The sequence below is a fragment of the Galeopterus variegatus genome, unplaced genomic scaffold (assembly GCF_000696425.1).
Source record: "Galeopterus variegatus unplaced genomic scaffold, G_variegatus-3.0.2 Scaffold1095, whole genome shotgun sequence".
NCBI lineage: Eukaryota > Metazoa > Chordata > Mammalia > Dermoptera > Cynocephalidae > Galeopterus > Galeopterus variegatus.
Window position 1 is genome coordinate 42,592 of NW_007727206.1, and position 19,866 is coordinate 62,457.

Sequence of the window (19,866 nt, forward strand, 5' to 3'; positions counted from 1 at the left end):
TGACCGGTAACGGGATCGCAACCCTTGGTGTGGTGTTGCCCACACCGCACTCAGCCAGTGAGTGCCCCAGCCATTCCTATATAGGATCCGAACCCGCGGCGGGAGCATCGCTGCGCTCCCAGCGCCGCACTCTCCCGAGTGCGCCACGGGGTTGGCCCAAATACACTTAATTTTAAAGAAAAAAATTTATCCATAAGCTTGATCTTAATTCCCCGAAAAGTTCTAGAACAGACTGTGAAATGGTCTGTGAACCCTCAGAAAAACAAATAGTAAACATTAGGACCCAGCATGAGGTTATTCACTATTAAATGCATATTTAATGAACAGAAATGGAGACTCTTGGGGAAATCCTCTATGTGGAGCTTTAGATTTCCAACCCCAGCATATAACCACCATTTCTTCCAGGAGGAAGCAGATCCCCACAGACTGTGACTACCATCTATTGGTTTTTAAGCAAGGTACTGCTGCCTCTGTATGTCTCTTTCCAGATAAACGGGTGTATCTGCAACAAGGTAGAAGAACATGTATTGTTTACAAACATTCTAAGTCCTGTATTTAGAATTCATGATTGTTTGCTTTTAAATGTTTCTATTTAAAAGCCAAAGAGAAATATATCACTTAGTATACAAATCAAGGCAAAGAAGTAAATGCTGCCCTGGCTCATGATTTTCTTCCAGAAGAAAGTAATAAAACAAATCAGAATGAATACACACACACGAGTTGCCTGTATGGGGCTTGACTATAGGCTGCAAGCTATACCTTTCTGAGTTACCCATTCCCAGCTAAGAAAGCAACACCATTTTCAGGGTCCAGACTGTCTGGACTATTGCAGAATTTCACATTTGGCAGGAAAGGAGCAGTACGAGGCATTTTGAGAGTGTAAAAGGAGAGGAAAGTGTTCTGACTAGACTGTCTCTCAGTGCCTGAATTTTTCACTTACATCAAAAGGTATCTAAGTACAATGCTTCTCAGAGAAGGCCAGCATCCCTAATTTTCATACTATTTTACAATGTCTACTCTATTTTGTTTAGTCCTGGGCTAAACAACGTGGGAATACAGAGAAGGTTACAAAATCTCCACCCTCATAGGGTTTACAGTCTAGAGAAGAGACAGACTTTAAACAAATAACTCCCCCAGAAGTTTTCTTAATTACAGTTGTGATAATTACTATATGAGGGTACTTCAAAAGTTAATGGAAAGATTAGTATTATCCCTCAATTCTATTTTCCCACAGACTTTTTGAAGTACCCTCATACACAATGTGCTATGAATGTAACAGGAATATCCATCTGTAATGCCCAATTTAATGTGTCAACTTGATGGGGCCACAGGCCACCTAGACATTGGGTGAACATTATTCTGAGTGTGTCAATGAGGATTTTTCTGGATGAGAGATAAACATTTGAATCAGTAGACCAAGTAAAGCAGATTGCCCTCCCTCATGTGGGTAGGTCTCATCCAATCAATAGAACAAAAAAGAACAAAAGAAGAGTACAACAAAAAGACCGAGTAGCTCAAACTGTAACCACACATCAGTTCTCCTGGGTCTCCAGCTTGTCAAATGCAGAGCTTGGGACTTCTCAACCTCCTTAATCACATAAACCAGCAGTTCCTTATAATAAATTGAGAGAGAGAGACCGTTTCTCTGGAGAACCCTAACAAATACACCATCCTGGACAAGGGAGGAAAGGGGAATAGGTGCAAGATAATGTGAGGAAAGTTTCTCAGAAGTAGTAATATTTAAACTAAGATCTTAAGATGACTAGACAATAGCTTGCAAGAAAGATAGTAAGAGAGAGAATTAAGAAAGATAGGATGACAGAGAAATAAAAGGAAACATAATATAATAAGGTATTGGATCATGAAGGAGAGTAAATGTTTGAGGAACAGAAATAAACAAACAAAGCAACTTGAGTGCAGAGAGGAAGGGGCCAGTAATACTAAGTCAATGTAGAGAAGTTTGGCAGGGAGGGACCAAATCATGAAGGCCCTTCAGACCATAATAACGGTCTAAGCATTGGTCAGTATGCAAGTTATGAAAGACTGAAATCATTTTCTGAAATAATGTCAGTAGAGTGATGCAATTAAAAGACTTGTGTCTAAGTTGGAGATAAGTGAGCTTGTAGATTCACAACCAAATGAACAACCCTTCTGCTTTAAGCTGCTAAGTTTGGGGATAACTTGTTATGCAGCAATATATAACTAATACAGATTTTGGATAAGTGTAGTGTATTCCATTATTATTCAAAATATTTGCTGCCCCTCTCTGAAGGAAAATTATGCTTCCCTCCTTATTCATGTCAGGTTTAGTTGCGTGACTTGCAATGCTCTTTCCCATGGAAGGGCTATACATCCTCACACTGTTAAGGAGTTGGCATGTCACTTGCATTGACATATGCTACGTGCAGTCAACCCACAATGATATCTAGCATAAGTGAAAAATATACCTTTGTATAAGCCACTGAGAGTTTTATGGAAAGAGGAAAAATACTACACTGAAAGTTTTGGAGTCATTTGTTACCACAAAATAACATATAGTAATACATCTTGACTGACACAAATCACTGAACTTTGAATAGATAAAAAAATACGAAGATTATTCCAAATGAGCATAAAACAGCATAAGCAAGGGTGAGGAAGCTGGACACTGTATGAGTCACTGCACTGTACAGCACATTAGAGAGACTGATCTAGCTACAAAAGAAGGACCTTGTTGGGTAGTTGTGAATTGGGGGTGATTGAGTTGGATGGATAGGGAGAGATCACTTAATAAAGATTCTTGAATGTTGGGGTATAGAGTGTGAAGACTGTCCTGATATGAAGTTTTGAGCAAAAAATATTAAGGGATATTTTAGGAAGATTAATCTTTGACAATATAAGGGATTAAGACTGAGAAATGGAATTTAGCTGTCTAACCAATGAATACAAATTATGTGATAATATTAATAAAGTACAAAAAGCTAACTATATTTGGTATCTATTGCCACACTAGTGCTGCATAACAAACTACCTCAAAAGCCAGTGGCATTCAACAGTAAGCATTTATTTATCTCATGAGTCTACGAATTAGCTGATGGTTTTGCTGGTCTTAGCTGGGCTTGTTCACATGTCTTGGAATCAGCTGGCTGTCAGATGAGCTAGGGTGACCTTGGCTGGGAAACTGGAATGAATTGGTTCTGCTCCACTTGCCTTTTTTTTTTTTTTAAGTAATTTATTGAGATGAAGTTCGCATAACATAAAATCAACCATTTTAAGGTGAACAACTCAGTGGCATTTAGCAGATTCAAAATGTGCAACCATCTCCTCTATCAAGTTCCAAAACATTTCCATCATTTCAAAGTGGAACTATTTATACATTAAGCAGTTTCTCCCCAGTCCTCTCTTTCCCCAGGCCCTGGCAAGCACCAGGCTGCATTCTGTCTCTATGGATTCATCCATTCTGGATATTTTATATAAATGGAATCACACAATATGTTAACTTTTGTGTCTGGCTTCTTTCACTAAGCATAATGTTTTTGAGGTTCATCCACCTTGTAGCCTTATCAGTACTTCATCCTTTTTCATGGCTGAACAACATTCTACCATATACCATAGTCTCTACATTCATTCATTCATGGACATTTGGTTTTCACTTGCTGGCTATTATGTATAGTGGTGCTATAAAAATGCATGTACATACACTTGTTTGAGCACCTGCTTTGAATTATTTTTCTTATATACCTAGGAGTAGAATTGCAAGGCCATGTGGTAATTCTATGTTCATGTTTTGGAGGAACTGTGAACTTGTTTTTCAAAGTGGCTGCACCATTTTATATTCCCATAAGCAATGTACAAGGGTCTCAGCTTCTCCACATCCTCACCAACATTTGTTATGTTTTTTGTGTTGGTGTGTTTGTGTGTATGTTTTATTATGGCCATCCTAGTACATGTGAGCTGCTCCTTCATTGTGGCTTTAATTTACATTTCCTTAATGACTAAGGATGTTCAGCATCTTTTCACATGCTCGTAGTCATTTGTGTATCTTCTTCAGAGAAATGTCTATTCAAATCGTGTTTGTGTGTATGTTTTATTATGGCCATCCTAGTACATGTGAGCTGCTCCTTCATTGTGGTTTTAATTTACATTTCCTTAATGACTAAGGATGTTCAGCATCTTTTCACATGCTCGTAGTCATTTGTGTATCTTCTTCAGAGAAATGTCTATTCAAATGCTTTGCCCATTTTTTAATGGGTTGTCTGTCTTTTTGCTGTTGAGCATTTAGGGGTTCTTAATATATTCTGGATATTAATCCTTACCAGATATGTGATTTGCAAATATCTTCATCCATTCTGTAGGTTGTCTTTTCACTTTCTAAATATGTCCTTTGATACACAAAAAATTTTAAATTAAATGAAGTCCAATTTTACCTATTTTTTCCTCTTATTGCTCATGCTTTTGGTATTATGTCTAAGAATCCATTACCAAATCCAAGGTCTTGAAGATTTGCCCCTGTTTTCTTCACAGAACTTACTGGTTTTAACTCTTATATTTAGACTTTTGATCCATTTCGAGCTAATGTTCACATATGGCGTTAAGTAGGGGTTGAATTTCAGTCTTTTGTATGTGAATATCCAGTTGTATCAGTACCATTGGTTGAAGAGACTATTCTTTCCCCAATGAATAGTCCATATTGTTAGTTAGTCTTGGCAGCTTTGTTGAAAGTCAATTGGCCACAGATGTATTGGTTTATTTCAGGTCTCTGAATTCTATTCCACTGGTCTATACGCCTATTCATAATGCAAGTATCACACTGTTTTAATTACTGTGGTTTTACTTGTAGCAAGTTTTGAAATTGGGAAGTGTGAGTCCAATGCAAAGAGTTTGCAAGGTTAAGGGCGGAGTCCTCTAGAAGACTGCCCTTACTTAAGATATCAGTCACATATTCTGGGGTCCCCAGGCCACCCTCACTTTTGACTAGCTGGCTACAAACTCTGGGGTTACCACTACTCCCTCAGGTTCAATAATTCACTAGAATGTCTCACAAGACTCAGGAAAGTGTTACAGGACCAAGTTGGTCAGGAACCCTGAAAAGTGATTTTGGAGAGCAAATAACAAAAAAGGTTGAGACCTTTGGAAGGGCTTTGATTGGGTGGCTTCACACTTTGATGGTGCTTTAATATACAAGGGCTATGTAAGTTTTGTTTGCTTGTTTGTTTGCTTTTTAACCTCAGTGGTGTCTAGCAGCTTATTATATGGTGTCATGCAGTTGAATATACAGTTCTATAGTTGTTTGTTTACTAAAGAGCCTATACACAGAGAATAAAGAGGTTGGCTTTAAGTTTCATAATAAGCAAGGACTATGTAGAATTTGAGCTTGATGGGTCACAGCAACTAAATGCAGTTGGGATTATTTTCCAATAGCCTTGGCCTTCAGAAAATGCCAGCGTGGGGCTGGGAATGGCTTTAGTATATTCAGGTGGGCTGTGAAAGGCTTAGCACCCCTAGCTGGTCATGCCTGCCTCACTGAGCAGGCTGCTACTACTTACTCTTTAACCATGCAGTGAACTTCAAGACAAGTCTGAGATTGTGATTAGATCATTTTAGGCATTGGAAGATGAAAAAATGTTTGCTGCTTCTTGGTGTTTTGAAGGCAAATCTGTAGGCCAGCACTTTAAAGTATAATGGCAACTGAGTTCTACATGTGCTACAGTGAAGTTCTATCTTTAAATTGATAGTACCAGGCCTAGATAGACAACATTAGATCTATTGTCTCAAATTCTATTCTTTATTATGTTATTTTAAACTACATTCTGTGCCAAAAATGAAGTGTGGATGAGATAACTTTAGATTCATGAGTCTTGTCCATAAGGTTTTAAAGTAAACTCCACCAATCCAAGATGGCTATAAATTTGTTTGTCATATAAATTTTGAACATGGTTCTAAATTTCATAAGCCCAAACTGTGGCTTCACCTATGGAAAGGTGGTAGATGTACTATAAAAAGAACACTCCACCTTTAGTTAAGGTAGAGAAACTATTCAAAGAAAATACTACAGATCTAGGAATCAAATTGGCTAAAGAAATCAAGGAGAAAGTAAGGTCATTTGAAAATATGCTTCATTATATGATCGGAACACAGCAGTGTATGTACGAAAACAAAATAAAAGACAAGCTGATTTAGCTGGAGGACAAAAGCAATTTCCTTAGATTAAAGGTAAACTTCTGATCCAAGCATACATATTTGACAAATATAAAAAAGAGAAACTGAGATCCTGCAGGCCAGCTATGAGACATACATTCAAGTCTAACTCTTAAAGAGGCTATTTTAAAAGAAGAAAATATTTTGTTTGTTACAAAATCAGAAACTAACTGGGGCCTAGTAACAGAGGAATAAAGATAAAATCTTGGAGAGCAGACTTAGAACAATCCCCCAGAGGAGCCAGAATCCCAAATAATGTAAAGAGGTGGCATCTATGTTACAGAAAAATTTACAGTAAGAGCAACTTGGGAATCTCTTTTGAGGACAGAAGAATTACACAAAGAGTGCACATAAAATCTGGACAAATTGGAGAGGACCATTCGTATGAAATACTAAAAAGGTGTATTGGGTGAACTCTAAAAATTTATGGGTCTAAGACTTAGGAAAGGCAAAGGGAAGATGAATTATATGACAGGGTATCCAGGCAGAACAATAATAGATCAAGGACTCCAGATCTAAATTAGATGTTAGATTCTGGGAGAATAAATGCATCCTGGGCAGGATTATTTAATGCATGGAAGTGAAAATGGATAAGACTGGTTTGAACAAAAGCTACTGACGTGAATAGCTGCTTCAGTTCAGAAATCTACCAAGAGTTATTCTCAAATTGGAACCAATGTGAAGATATGGGAAAAGCTGTGCCTTTGAAGTAGGTTTCTTAGACTTAAATCATCCTATAGGCAGAGGCCATTACAGCAATCACTGTGACCCAGGATCAAAAATGTCGCTCCTAAAACAAGGTGGATGCTAAGCCACCAGACAGGGACCACTCTCAGTTCAGCATGGGGTCCAGAAGCACCAACTCAGAAGAGAAACAACACTAGAAGGTTTGGAATACTTTACAAAGAGAAAGAACAGTACCTCAAATAAGCCATTATGACTTGCACTGCCACCAATGCAAGTTTCCAAATATTCTGAAAATGCAATACTCTCAGTACCCTTTTTGAGAATAGTAATGATATTAACAGTAATAACTATGTAGCTAGTTTTATGTAATGCTTACCAAGTGTCAGGCACTTGTTCTAAGGATATGACACACAACTCACTTAATACTTGCAACAACCTATTAAGGTAAATATTATAATCCCTATTTTACAGATAAGGCAACTGACTCTCAGAGAAGCTAAGTAACCTGTCCAAAGTCATACAGTAAGTGGCATAACTGAAATGTGAACTCTGGCTCCAAAATCAGAGCACTTAACCAATATGTTATGCAACCTCTTTGAGACAGAAGACAGTATACACTGGTCAATTTTCCCTCAAGATATTGTAAATATATGATGCCATAATTAATGCCTTAATGGGACACTGCTTCCCAGCAAGTTATATCACAGGTCACAGACCCTGGTCAGCAGCATAGACCAACTGCATCTTGGAAAGATTTCACATGAAGAATGTTTTCTCTACTCTGACTTCCCTCACTTAGTCTCTGCTATGGTCTTTGGCAATAGTCATGTGGGTCTGGATTGTGCCAAACATAGGGTCCTGGAAACAACATTTTGCATGAAATAGCCACAGTTTCTTGGATTGGCTTCTGTTCTGAATGATTTGCTGGGTGTGGTATAGATGTTGTGATAATCATTTTGTTTGGTTGGAAGTAAGGCATGTGAAAAAGTTGGTGTAGACCTAATTCAACTTCTATGGTCCTGAGGGATGACACCCACTCCAAGAACCCAGACAGTAGCTGCTGAGGGAATTTCAGCTCAAATCAGGCATCCAGAAGCCATCTGGCTGACACTGGGAAGCATAAAACTTAGAAAGGACTTTAATTTATTTGCACTTTAACTTGAGGAGTTTCAACTTTCATTGGCTTTTAACTCACAAAGGTAAGATAATTTAATTTTGGAATTTGCTTCTGTGCAGACTTTAAAAGTTTGGATTTTATTTGAGACTTTATTCTTTGAATTTTAATTTCCCCACAAAAATTTAATAATGAGCAAGAGTTAACATTCAAATTTGGGGTATCTATGTTATTGGAATTTTATGATTGAAAATGTTAATTATGCATTTGATCTTTGTGCAGAATACCAAAGAACTTATCAAAGAATACATAGCTATTTTGGACAGTGCTGCTGGGCATAATTTGAACTGGGAAACAAAATAGAAAGTTCGGTGTGCCACAGAATGGCCTTGGAGTTGATTTAATTAACATACCATTTAAAGTCATTTCAGAACCAGTAGAGTAAATTATACACTACCCGCTATGATCTAGAAGGATCCACTAAGGAGCAGCATATGGTAATTGGAATAGAAGCCTCATAAAGGTCGTAAGAGACTGAGGGAGAGTGAATCCTCTGGTTCATCATATGTAATAATTAAGCCAAAGAATTTAAAAGATCAAAAAGTTGGGGGATATTAGGAGAAATGGGAGTGTTATTAAACTAGTCCCTCAAAATAGGACACTATCTACATCTGTTTCTGTTGTGCCACTGTTGAATGATTAGTAAATAGGGGAATGACGTCAGAATGATGTGGAAGTTTGGTTGGCAAATATGTGCTTTTTCCTAAGCAAAGGAAACTAAGAGTAGGAGTAGAATTCTATCCTTTAGCAGTAAAGGAAAAAGCCCTTAGTTTGGCTGCTGCACTGGGGTTCCCACCCAAGAAAGGTGCACCCTTGGCCTTACATGGCTTTCTGACAGTGGGAGTTTTGCTTCCTCCTGTGCCTTCCTTAAGAAAGCCCCATTGGCTCAGACTTCCACTTCACTTCCATCTGCATTGTCTCACACCCTACTGTTTTTGTGAAGCTTTAATATCCTCTCAAGCAGCACTCGGAAATGCCTGCCCACGCTTTTTACATTATCTCCTATGTTAACTATTATTTTAGTTACTATTCTGGTTTTAAAGGTGCATAGATTTTGAAGGGTCTTCCCAATACTATTTTTCCCATAGCTCTGTTATTTGCAGGGGTTGAGGGGTGCATAACTTTGCAGAATGTATTTTTCACAGTTTTATTACTATATACTAGCATGTTGACCATCTATTGGAATACAGTATCTGTACACAGTAGGTAGTTCCCTTCTACTTTAGAAAGGATAGATCTATTCAGGAGCCATAACTAAAGAAATTTTCCACATGCGATAATATAAATTTCTTTACTAAAATCTTCTATGGTTTAGAAATCTACAAGCAATTTGAAAATCTTGTGGGTTTTTTTAAAGGTTTTACTAGACTTGACAAAGTAATAGTTCAAAGTCATGTCAAATGTGCTTATTTCTCATGCATAACAGGAAAACTTGCAAGTATATCTAATTCCAAAAAAGCAGCAACAGATAGGAGAAAAAAATTTTATTTTGTGTATCTGTTGCTTTTAGTCCTTGGTGCAATTACACTTTTAATCTGTGCTTATAAATAAAAAGTAACTGCTGTGATCTTAACATTAGACATTACTAAATGACTTTTTCTGATCTGATACAAAGCAAGTAAAAACAAATGAGTCATACGTCAAATCAAAAGAATATCAGCATTTATTTATTTAAATTAAAAGATAACTTTCACATAACACTTGACATTTCTTTAGCTGAGGTTCAGAAGAGCATCAAACATAAAAGTTTAGGGACCTCAATCATTTGATGCACAAAATCATAGTAACAAACAAAGTAAGAGAAATTCAAAAACCTAATGTTAAGTGACTAGGGTGCTACAGACTGGAAGTTCCTCCAACAGGATTAACTTCTTTAAGTATTTTAAGTCCAGTGAACTTGTAGTGCTTCCACATGTTAGTAGTTGCATAGGCTAATTTCAGCTGGCATAATCTTTTATAAGTATGCAAAAACACAGGGCAAGGCATGCATTAAAATGTGATAATAGCACACTTCTGGAACATGTGAAGCATGAGGCATGAATCTGAATACTTCTGGCATCCACAAAGTACCACGCCTCAGAGTCAGTGCTTTTCCGTTTTGATAAGTAATTCTTTCATACCATATTTGGGAGGGAAAAAATATCAACTTTCTAAATATAAATCTTTCATCTTTACCAATGTTTTTTATAGTTTTAATTCTAGCAGATTACTCAAATCTAATCTTTTAATTCCAGGTGAGCCGGAAATAATTCATAGCTAGAAAGGGTCTTAAGAAAATATGTTATTTTTTATTAATGCAATTTGGGGTGGGGGGCAGTGGGTGGGTTCCAGTAAAAACAGGAAACTCTGCTAGACAAGTTTAAAAAGAGCTGTAACACTTACTAATGCAAGTTTAAGAGTGATTGTAAAGTATTGTTGATCATAAAGAAAATGTTGGCAAGCATGATGAGGGAGGAGGCAAAAATGCAAGAAAAGAAGAAATCAACTTTAATAATGATACTTTCAACACCCCCCAAAAAAATTTTAAGAAAGGATTTCTTGTGTTATATATACATTTTACAGGTAAATTACTTTAATCCTTCTAGATAATGGGTAGGTATCTGCAAGAGCTTTGAAATCTTCATATGATAACTGAAATGAAAAAAATTATCATATCTAATAGAAACAGTAAAAATGACCAAGAATTATAGATTGACTTTTTAAACATATACATTAGCCAAAAAATTCAAGTTATAAACAGTAAGTATCAAAATGTCACAGTTATCATTCGGTAAGTGTTAATTAAGGATGGTAAATCAAAGAAATGGTCTGCTTTTATGTAGCACAAGTGAGAAAACTGCAAACAAATGGAAGTATCCAATGTAGCCACATCGCAAAATCACTATAGCTGTCTAGAACTAGACTTGCAGTTAAAGTTGTGTTGTTTCATATTTCTTCATGGAGTTAATGTTTAAATTAAGTGATAGGACCATCCCTAAATGTTTAAATGTTTAGCACATTTAAATTCACGAATGTGGAATTCATGGTATTTTTGTGTTCAGGGACTAGCAAAACAGTACCTTTAGAGATATCAGACAGAAATCTCATCTTTTGGCAAAGACATACAATGAAATTTTGACAAAGACATACGATGAAATTGTCTTAAAGCACATTTCATAACTTTTGAATAACCTCCAGAAGTTGACCAAAATATTTTTAAAATCTTTGTCTGAGCATACAGTAGTGCAATTTCTTTATACCAAAGAAAATGGCTGTTAAATTATAAAAATGTATCAATTACTTTCGTTTGTTTAGTTATGGTTTACTAAGGTTAATATGCCCATCAACTTTTTTAAAAAATCCAAAGTTGTCCTGAAATAAAAGATTCCTAAAATGTTAATGCCCTTTGTTTAATGAAAATTATTTCCCTTTGTATAAGAATACCATATTTATCCCTCTTATAATTAAACTTTTATTATATTTCCTTTTAACTGTTTAAAGTAAAAACAAAATTATATAAATGCCTTTCAAAATATTATCACATGATTTACAAAATCTTTGCCACTTACCTTTTGAAATATCTTCAATTTTTCTGCCATACAGATCATAAAGATATCTGGCTGGTGAATTTAGATTCAGTCTCGTTGTACAAGTATCTAAAACCTCCACAGAAACAAAGAAAACTGTAACTTATTACAGTAAGCTCCGGTTAAATCAAATACACATTTAAAGTCCTTTTCATATTACATGGCTATTATAATTATATTGTAAAATAAAATTTAATGATTTATAAAATGTCTCCAATATATAAAATGAAAAAGTAGTTAAAATTGTTAGATCCCAATGTTACTTTTAAAAACATACACACAAGTATTAGAAAGAAAGAAAACACAGCAAATATTAAATAGTGGTAATCTACTATTTAATAAATGATGTAAACTTCAGGACTCAGGATTTTTACATTATTCATATTAGTATTGCTATTTTCTATATTGTCTATTTATTTTACAATGGGAGGATATTACTTTTCAAGTTAGATTTTAAGGTACATTATCTTTTAAGTTCTTTCCAAATGTCCTAACATAAATTATAAATGTAATCTGACCATAGCTCACCTTGATAGCTTATGTTGTTTGCATACAAAAAAATGGGGCTTAATGAACTGCATTTCAAGGTTTTCTACAAGACTGAGTCTTGAGGACTTCACCTTTAATAGTTTCTAAAATGCTAAAGTTCTCTTTTAAAAAATATTTTAATATTTGGACCTCTTGTTAATTTACATGTAGCCCTTTGAACCCACTGTAACAATCATCTTTCCAACTATAGAAAAGACTTAAACATGCATCAGTTGGAGAAAAAGTTCTACTCATGAGGTGAGGAAAAACAGGGGGGTTGGGAGGTATCAGGTAACCTGAGACAGGTTTTATCAGGTTTTCAGAAGTGACCCAAAACATGAAAATCACCATATTCATCTAAAAATACAAAATACATTTCAAATACAAATTGAAAGTATTCTGTTGTGCATTTTTACTATTTATAGCTATATTGCTTTCCCATACCCAAGAACTCCTACCAAAGGACAGTGTTAATTTATTATTATACAGTAAAAAGAACATCTTTCAATTGTTCAAACCATCTTTCAATTGCTGATACCACCCCATCTTCATTTTTACCCACTTTTATCCCTACTTTAAAATTGGAACCCATCATCCTAGTTCTATGTCAACCAGTCCATTTTCTTTGTGACAATGAACAAATTTAAACACTTTAATGTTTATACAGAGGCAAAATTGTACTTTCCTTTTAGTCTGGAAAACAACTTTCAGACATTGTGACTGATTTGGTTTGTCTAATTGCTGTATCAAATGATGTGTTGCATTTTAAAGGCAAATATTTAACTGACAAATTTAATTTGATGAATTGGCCTTTACTGAGCTATATCAAAGGTTCTCAGCCTTTATTCTTCTCCTACATGTGACTAACAATGTTCCCATGTGCCACATATACCCATGGGCATTCAAAGGATTATATGTGTTTCTTGCACACTAGCTGCAGTTCAGAGTGTTGGGCAATTCTTCAGAAACTATGTATTGCTGCTATTTTCCTCACAATCAAGAAAGCATATCTGTTTGTTATTAAGAATAATATCATAGGAATAATCTTGAACTCTCTAATTTATGAGGAAAAGATCTTTGACAACATCAGTGCTTTACCTAGTTAAATAACAAAGTACTTGCAATGTACTTTACACGTGACTATAAATACTGCCATATGGAACAAATTCATTAACTCCTAATCTGCCTATTTGGAGTGTGTAAATGCAGGCATTCAATTCCTGACCAATGCCATGTGTCCTAACAAGACAGACACAGTGCTCTCTAACTTGGAATAGCCCCTCTGATATCACTGTTACTACCTCTCTCCAGCCCCCGTCCCCTTGGCAGGGAGTGGTCCTTGCCACTGAATCGAATAAGGTAACAACCCTGGTGATGCTCTAAATGTTACTCTTCCTGCTTTCCCTTTCATTCTCTTGGGTCAATTTCTTTAGTGACTACTATCCACAAGTTCACCTAGGACCCCTATCCCATTGACTGAAACCTTTACTAAAGATGCTTGGAAAACAATGTTCAAAATATAAGAGAAGGTATCAGGAGGAGAAACGAGTTTTGTCTCTGTCTTGAGACAGAAAGGAGAGTGGAACATATTGACTAACATTGGCATAGTATACATCCTTGTGTTTTTTAATATTCTAAGTAATTAACACAATTGGGCTCGGAACAGCAAAACACACACACTTTCTTGTGTGACCTTGTGCCCAAAGATTACATTTTTACCACTACCATCTCTCCCACCATGCTCATTGACAGGAATACTTAAGGGAGATAATCTGGTACCAATTCTTCCCTCGCCAATCATCTCTGAATACTGTTAAGAATCTACAGTTGGTCCCAAAGACCCTAAGGAAGACATAGTCTCCTCTTTATGTCCTTCACATTCTTTTTCTTTCCATTCTTTATGTTCAGTTTTCAATTTTTTAATATTATAAAGCTATTATTTAAAAGTGTAACAAAGTCCTTCAGCACAAATTATATTCTCTAGTTACTAGTAAAGGTTCAAATATCTAAATATCCTCCGAAGTTATACTTTATCAATTAAACTAAGTAAAACTATGAACTATTTAAAGACAGTACCATTTATTTCAACAAGAATTTCAATGATTTTTTCAAATTATTTCAAATATTGTTGCCTTTAACTCAAAAACTTTAGTCAAATAAAATTACATCACTTTCTAACTCAAAGATTCCTCTTTTCATTGTATTAAAGCATTAGTAAATATGTTTGTGCAAGCCAAGTTTTAAGAGTTAAATGAGTACATAAACTGATATTATAAAATCACATGCTAGAAATTAATAATGCATCAGCAACGCTGTCATTCTTTCCTGCTTGCAGGATGAAAGGTCCTTTGCAGTGTTTAAGCAATGCCAACCTTCAGTTATCGTTTTCTTAGAGCAAATTATCAGTGGTACAAATTAGTATCAAGGTACATTTCTGTCAAAAGCCCTGAAATGAAGCTTCTACTTCTAAGGTCATTCTTATATTTCACAATTGAAAAATATTCTATGGTGCCATCTTGTTGTGATATTAAAGCTAATTAAAATAGTAATTCCATTTGTCTGTACCTGTTAAGCTTGTTACAATATTACTAATACAAATTCATATTTTGTTAATTCCTTATAGCTTAGGTTACAGAGAACTCTTCTGATACTAAAATTTAAAACTATTATGCCATAAAACCAGAATCTTCTGGACAAGCACCTGGGAAGAGATATTCCACAAACTCTTCTCAGTTTAATCTACTTGCTTACAGTTCTGGGAGTCACCTCCATCCCCAGGCACAGACAGTGCAGTGTTTGCAACTCCTGGAATGGCCACCATGGAGGTGGTATGGTTACACAGTCTATAACCTCAGGGTTGCCACTACCTCAGTCCAAGTGAGAGAGTACCCTTAGAACAACGTCACCCCAGGCCATATGAGCCACGTCAACAAACCATCAGATCCAACAGTGTTTGTCCTCCTCAAAATCAGAGAATCTTGAAAACTTTGAACATGTTTTCATGCATCAATGCCCAGAAGTATAAGCCCAAATTTATACCTCCCAACACACTCTCTTCAAAAGACCCTCGACTGCAGTGGTCAGCAAACTACAGCCCAGGGACCAATTTTGTATGGCCTGTGGGCTGAATGGTTTATATATTTTTAACTCTTAAAAATAATGATTAAAAGAAGAGTAATATTTACTGATATTTGACAATAATATGAAATTCAAATTTAAGTACCCATAAAATTTTCTTGGAAAACAGCCATACTCAATCATTTATATGTTTTCTATGGCTGCCTTCATGCTATAATAATAGAAATGAAATAGTTGCCACAAGGTCCTTATGGCCCACAAAACCAATAATATTTACTATTTGGCCTTTACAGAAAAAGCTTTCCTACTCTGATCTCCTACATCATCATTCACATAATGTTCTATATTTTCCTGTCCTGTATAAATTAGCCTCAACTCCTTTATCTATTTCTAAAACCCTCCCATTGAGCACTCTGCAAATGCTTCCCCTGATCAACAAATTTGACTAGACCCTCAACCTCTTTTAAAGGAAACCAGGATTGTCTTGAGTTTACTAATTTCCCCAGAACCTTCTCAAGTGGTGGGATTTTGCTCTCTCATATCACACAATCTCAAGTTTGGAAAGTGTTGTTACTTAAAATGCTATTTCAAGGTAATTTCTCTCTAACCCTCTTATTGAGCAACAGAACAAATAAACCATAAACCCTGCCCCCTCCCCTCCAACACTGATGTTCAAGCACACCAATTCCCAACTCCCCTCACTCTAGCCATTCTTTTTCATTCATGGATAACTTCTGCCACAGATAGCTTGCAAAATCTGAACTATGGGTGACCTTCACTTTCCATCTTCCATGTGCACGCTGAGAAGCCTGGTGCTGCTGGAGAAAGTCACACGCCTAAACACATCAGCATGACTATTATTCATAATCACCAACTTCCATGGTCCCTCAATACTGCCCAGTCACTTCTATTGCATTTCTTTAGTAAAATATCTCTCCCATTTTCCACACTGAGTACTTCCAACCATCTCCAGTCTGCTTGTCTCTATCCAACCTCCCTTTCCCTCCATCCCCCTTCAATTTCAGCAGATGATATGACATCTAGGAGAAAATTAAAGCCTTGTCTTCCTACTATCAAAGCTACAAGCCTACCTACTTCTATGCCCATCCTCTCTTTTTTCCGTCTACTTAGATCACAGGAGTCCCCGCTCCTATATAAGGCTGATATTTCACTTATCCCTTCAATTATGTTTAGTCTTAGCTTTTAAAGCAGTATATATTATCCATCATTTCTCTCTCATGTATATTCAACCACTCCTCCTCAACAGATTTTTCCGACTGACAAACATGACCAAGTATTTTCTATCTTAAAAATTAAATTTCTCCCTTTACTCCACATCTCCCTCTAGCTACACTTCCCCTTCACAGCTTAGGAGATTTGACAATGCTCTCTGTTTCCACTTCTTTTCTTCCCGTTCATTCTCAGGCCATTCCAGTATGGCTTTCTAGCCATCATTTTACTGAAATAACTCACACAGTGATTACCAAAGGCTACCATGTTGACAAATCCAAAGGATATATTCTTAATTCTCACTAATTTTGACCTTTGAGCATCATTTGACTACCTCCTCTTTCTTTAAACACTCTTTTCTCTTGAACTTTAAGATATAATAATCCACTGATTTTTCTTCTGCTTTTTTCTGTCTTCTTCATAGGCTCATGCCTCTCTATTCATTCACTAGGGGGTTTTGAGATAAGTCCTAGCCCAATTTCTGCCTTACTCTATATTCTCTCTTAAGGCAACCTAACAGTTCCCCAAAGTTTCATCTTTCATCTGCATACTGACAACTCCCAAATTCATACATCCACACTGAGGTTCTCTTCTGAGCTTCAGATGGCATAATACCTATTCAATATTTCTACTTAAACAGATCAAAGATTCCTCAAAATCAACATGTCCAAAGTCAAATTCCTTTTCTTCTTCTTCAAGCCTAGTCCTCTTCCTTCATTCCATGTCATAGGGAAAGGAATCTCCATTCATCCAGATGTACAAACCAGAAACCACAAGTTATTAAAACTCCTAACACCTCACTGTCCCTCATTCCATGTGTATTAGTCCATTTCTGTTGCTTACAACAAAATACCTGGAACTGGATAATATGTAAGAAAACAAAATTTATTGCTTACAGTTTCAGAGGTTGGGAAGTTCAAAGTCCAGGGAGCCCATCTGGTGAGGGTCTTCTTTGGTGGTAGCTTTACAGCAATGCAGGGATTTCTCATGGCAGAAAACAGCAGAACAGAGAGAGACAGACTCTCACATGCTCTACTTTCAAAGCCCTCAGAACCACACCCATGACCACCATTATCACCCATCTGGTGAGGGTCTTCTTTGGTGGTAGCTTTACAGCAATGCAGGGATTTCTCATGGCACAAAACAGCAGAACAGAGAGAGACAGACTCTCACATGCTCTACTTTCAAAGCCCTCAGAACCACACCCATGACCACCATTATCAATCCATTCATTAGGGCATGGTCCTCAGAATCGAATCACCTCTTCAATGCCCGACCTTTCAATTACCATAATAGGATTTCCCACCCTCTTAACACTGTCACAATGGGGACCAAGCCTCTAATACATAAAACTTGGAGGACACAAGTCAATCCACATCACCATGTATCCAAGCCATTATTAGGGCCTATTGGCTTTTTCTTCCAAAAATCTTACAAATCCACCCATTTTTGTCCATTCCCACTACTACACCCTAGTCCAAGTTATCTACATCTGTCACCAAGAGTCCTGCAATAGTTAGCTAATAGTTTCCCTGAATCTACCCTGGACCATCCAATCTGTTGTCCACTAAGCACCAAAGTAATCAATTCAAAAATGTAAATCTGATGATCCTCTATTCTATCCCTAACTAAAACCCCTTACATGACTTGTTGTCCACTAAGCACCAAAGTAATCAATTCAAAAATGTAAATCTGATGATCCTCTATTCTACCCCTAACTAAAACCCCTTACATGACTTCTCACTGCTCTTGGAGGCGGGACATGGCAAAAATCTGCAACCTTTCCTGCAAAGACACTCTTCACCTCATATATTGACTTTTTATTTCCTGGAATTCATCCCGCTTGCTCTGAAATGGAGGGTTTTCATATGCTGTGTTCTCTGTCTGGAATGGGTCCCCACCCTCAGTATCCTCCATATGTTCCCAAATAAATCCTGCTTATCTCTTCTCAGAAGCATTCCCTTATACTATAATAAGAATGCCACTTATTCTACATTCAGTAATGTGATCATTTTACAAATGTCTTTGTCCACCACTAGAACAAAAGTTCTCTGTGAACAGGACATGACCCTGTACTGTCCTTAGGAAGTAACCTCTTCACATTTGTAACCATACTGTTAGGTGGCCTACCCAACCAACATATACATACTGATTTTGTTTAGGGATTCACCTTTTCCCTTTTGACTCAAAGAAGACTACAATTATCAAGTCTGGTTTAAGTTACATATTGTATTCCCATGCCCCTTGTCAGTGAATATTTTGGGCATGGACACATAATCCAGCCTGGCCAATGAGACATGAGAAGGGACTCTGGGAAAGGCTTCTTGATTCATAGGGAAGAGATGGTCCTTTTCTGACACTGGACATATTCCTGGCTGTGCAGCAGCCATTTTGAACCAACATATGAAAGAACACAAAATTTATAAAATTGTAGAAAATACAGCTGAAATCATGTCATACTATGCTTAAAGCTGCCCTATCTCTGTATTTCTTGCTTCCTTTTGCTTACGTCTGTTTGAATCAGGATTCTCTGTTTTATGTAGGTAAAATCATCCTGACTGATGGGAAAAAAAATGTTTTTAGCCCATATTTCTTAAATGATGAAAACTGATTCAGCTAACTCAATGAGTATTTGCACAGCAAGTAAATTACCACAGTATTCACTATATAAACATAAGGAGCAAACCATTTAATTAAGAACCCAGGAAAGAATTTTCGAAGGAATTTAGCAAGCTAAAACATGTAAAAAATGAACAGATAATTACTAAATTAGTTCTTTGGATTACTAAAAATATTTCACCTTTGGCAATTAATTATACTTGTTCAGTAGAAGATAACTACAAAATATCATGATTACTTTGAAAAAGGGAATCTGTTTTTACAGATTTTTTTTTTTTTTTTGCAAACTGAAAGACTGTCAAATATATTATGAATTTTTGAAGAACTAAAATGTAATAAAATGATATGGCATAAATCTCTACTGAGGGCAACATTTTATAATAATTTATAATCAAAATTATGATCATTATTTTAACCTGAAGATGCCAGGAGACTGGGCTAAATTTGTACTCATCTTATTAAGCAGCTTAAAGGTACTCTTCCGAACAAGTCGCGGAGATAAATTTGCTGGCCTGTTATTTGTCTTATTCTCATAAAGGTAGGTAATAGAATGCACACCAGATATACTTATTTGTTCTTACTAGTAATGACCATGGCTTGTAACAACAATGATTTCTTGTGAATTTGTGTTGCGTTGTGGTATTCTGGGGTTTTATTATTAGAATGTGAATGAGAAGTAGATAACCAGAGGAGATTTTCTAAGTAATCTATTAATACATACTCCTTGTTTATGTTACCCTTAATTGCTCTCTTCTTAAGAATAATTAAATGGCCTAGATTACAATTATAAGTATTTCATGTCTTTGT

The 19,866-nt window shown here is 36.2% G+C and overlaps 1 protein-coding gene across 1 annotated transcript in view; it reads right to left on the reverse strand.

Annotated features, from left to right (window-relative positions):
• Positions 1 to 19,866, reverse strand: part of DCDC1 (doublecortin domain containing 1) — a gene marked incomplete at its 3' end in the record, with an annotated part of 78,115 nt that overhangs the window by 8,994 nt on the left and 49,255 nt on the right. Inside the window, exon 7 of the mRNA XM_008574744.1 lies at positions 11,587 to 11,680. Coding sequence (XP_008572966.1) covers positions 11,587 to 11,680 — 94 coding nt within the window. The remainder of the gene's footprint in view (positions 1 to 11,586; positions 11,681 to 19,866) is intronic.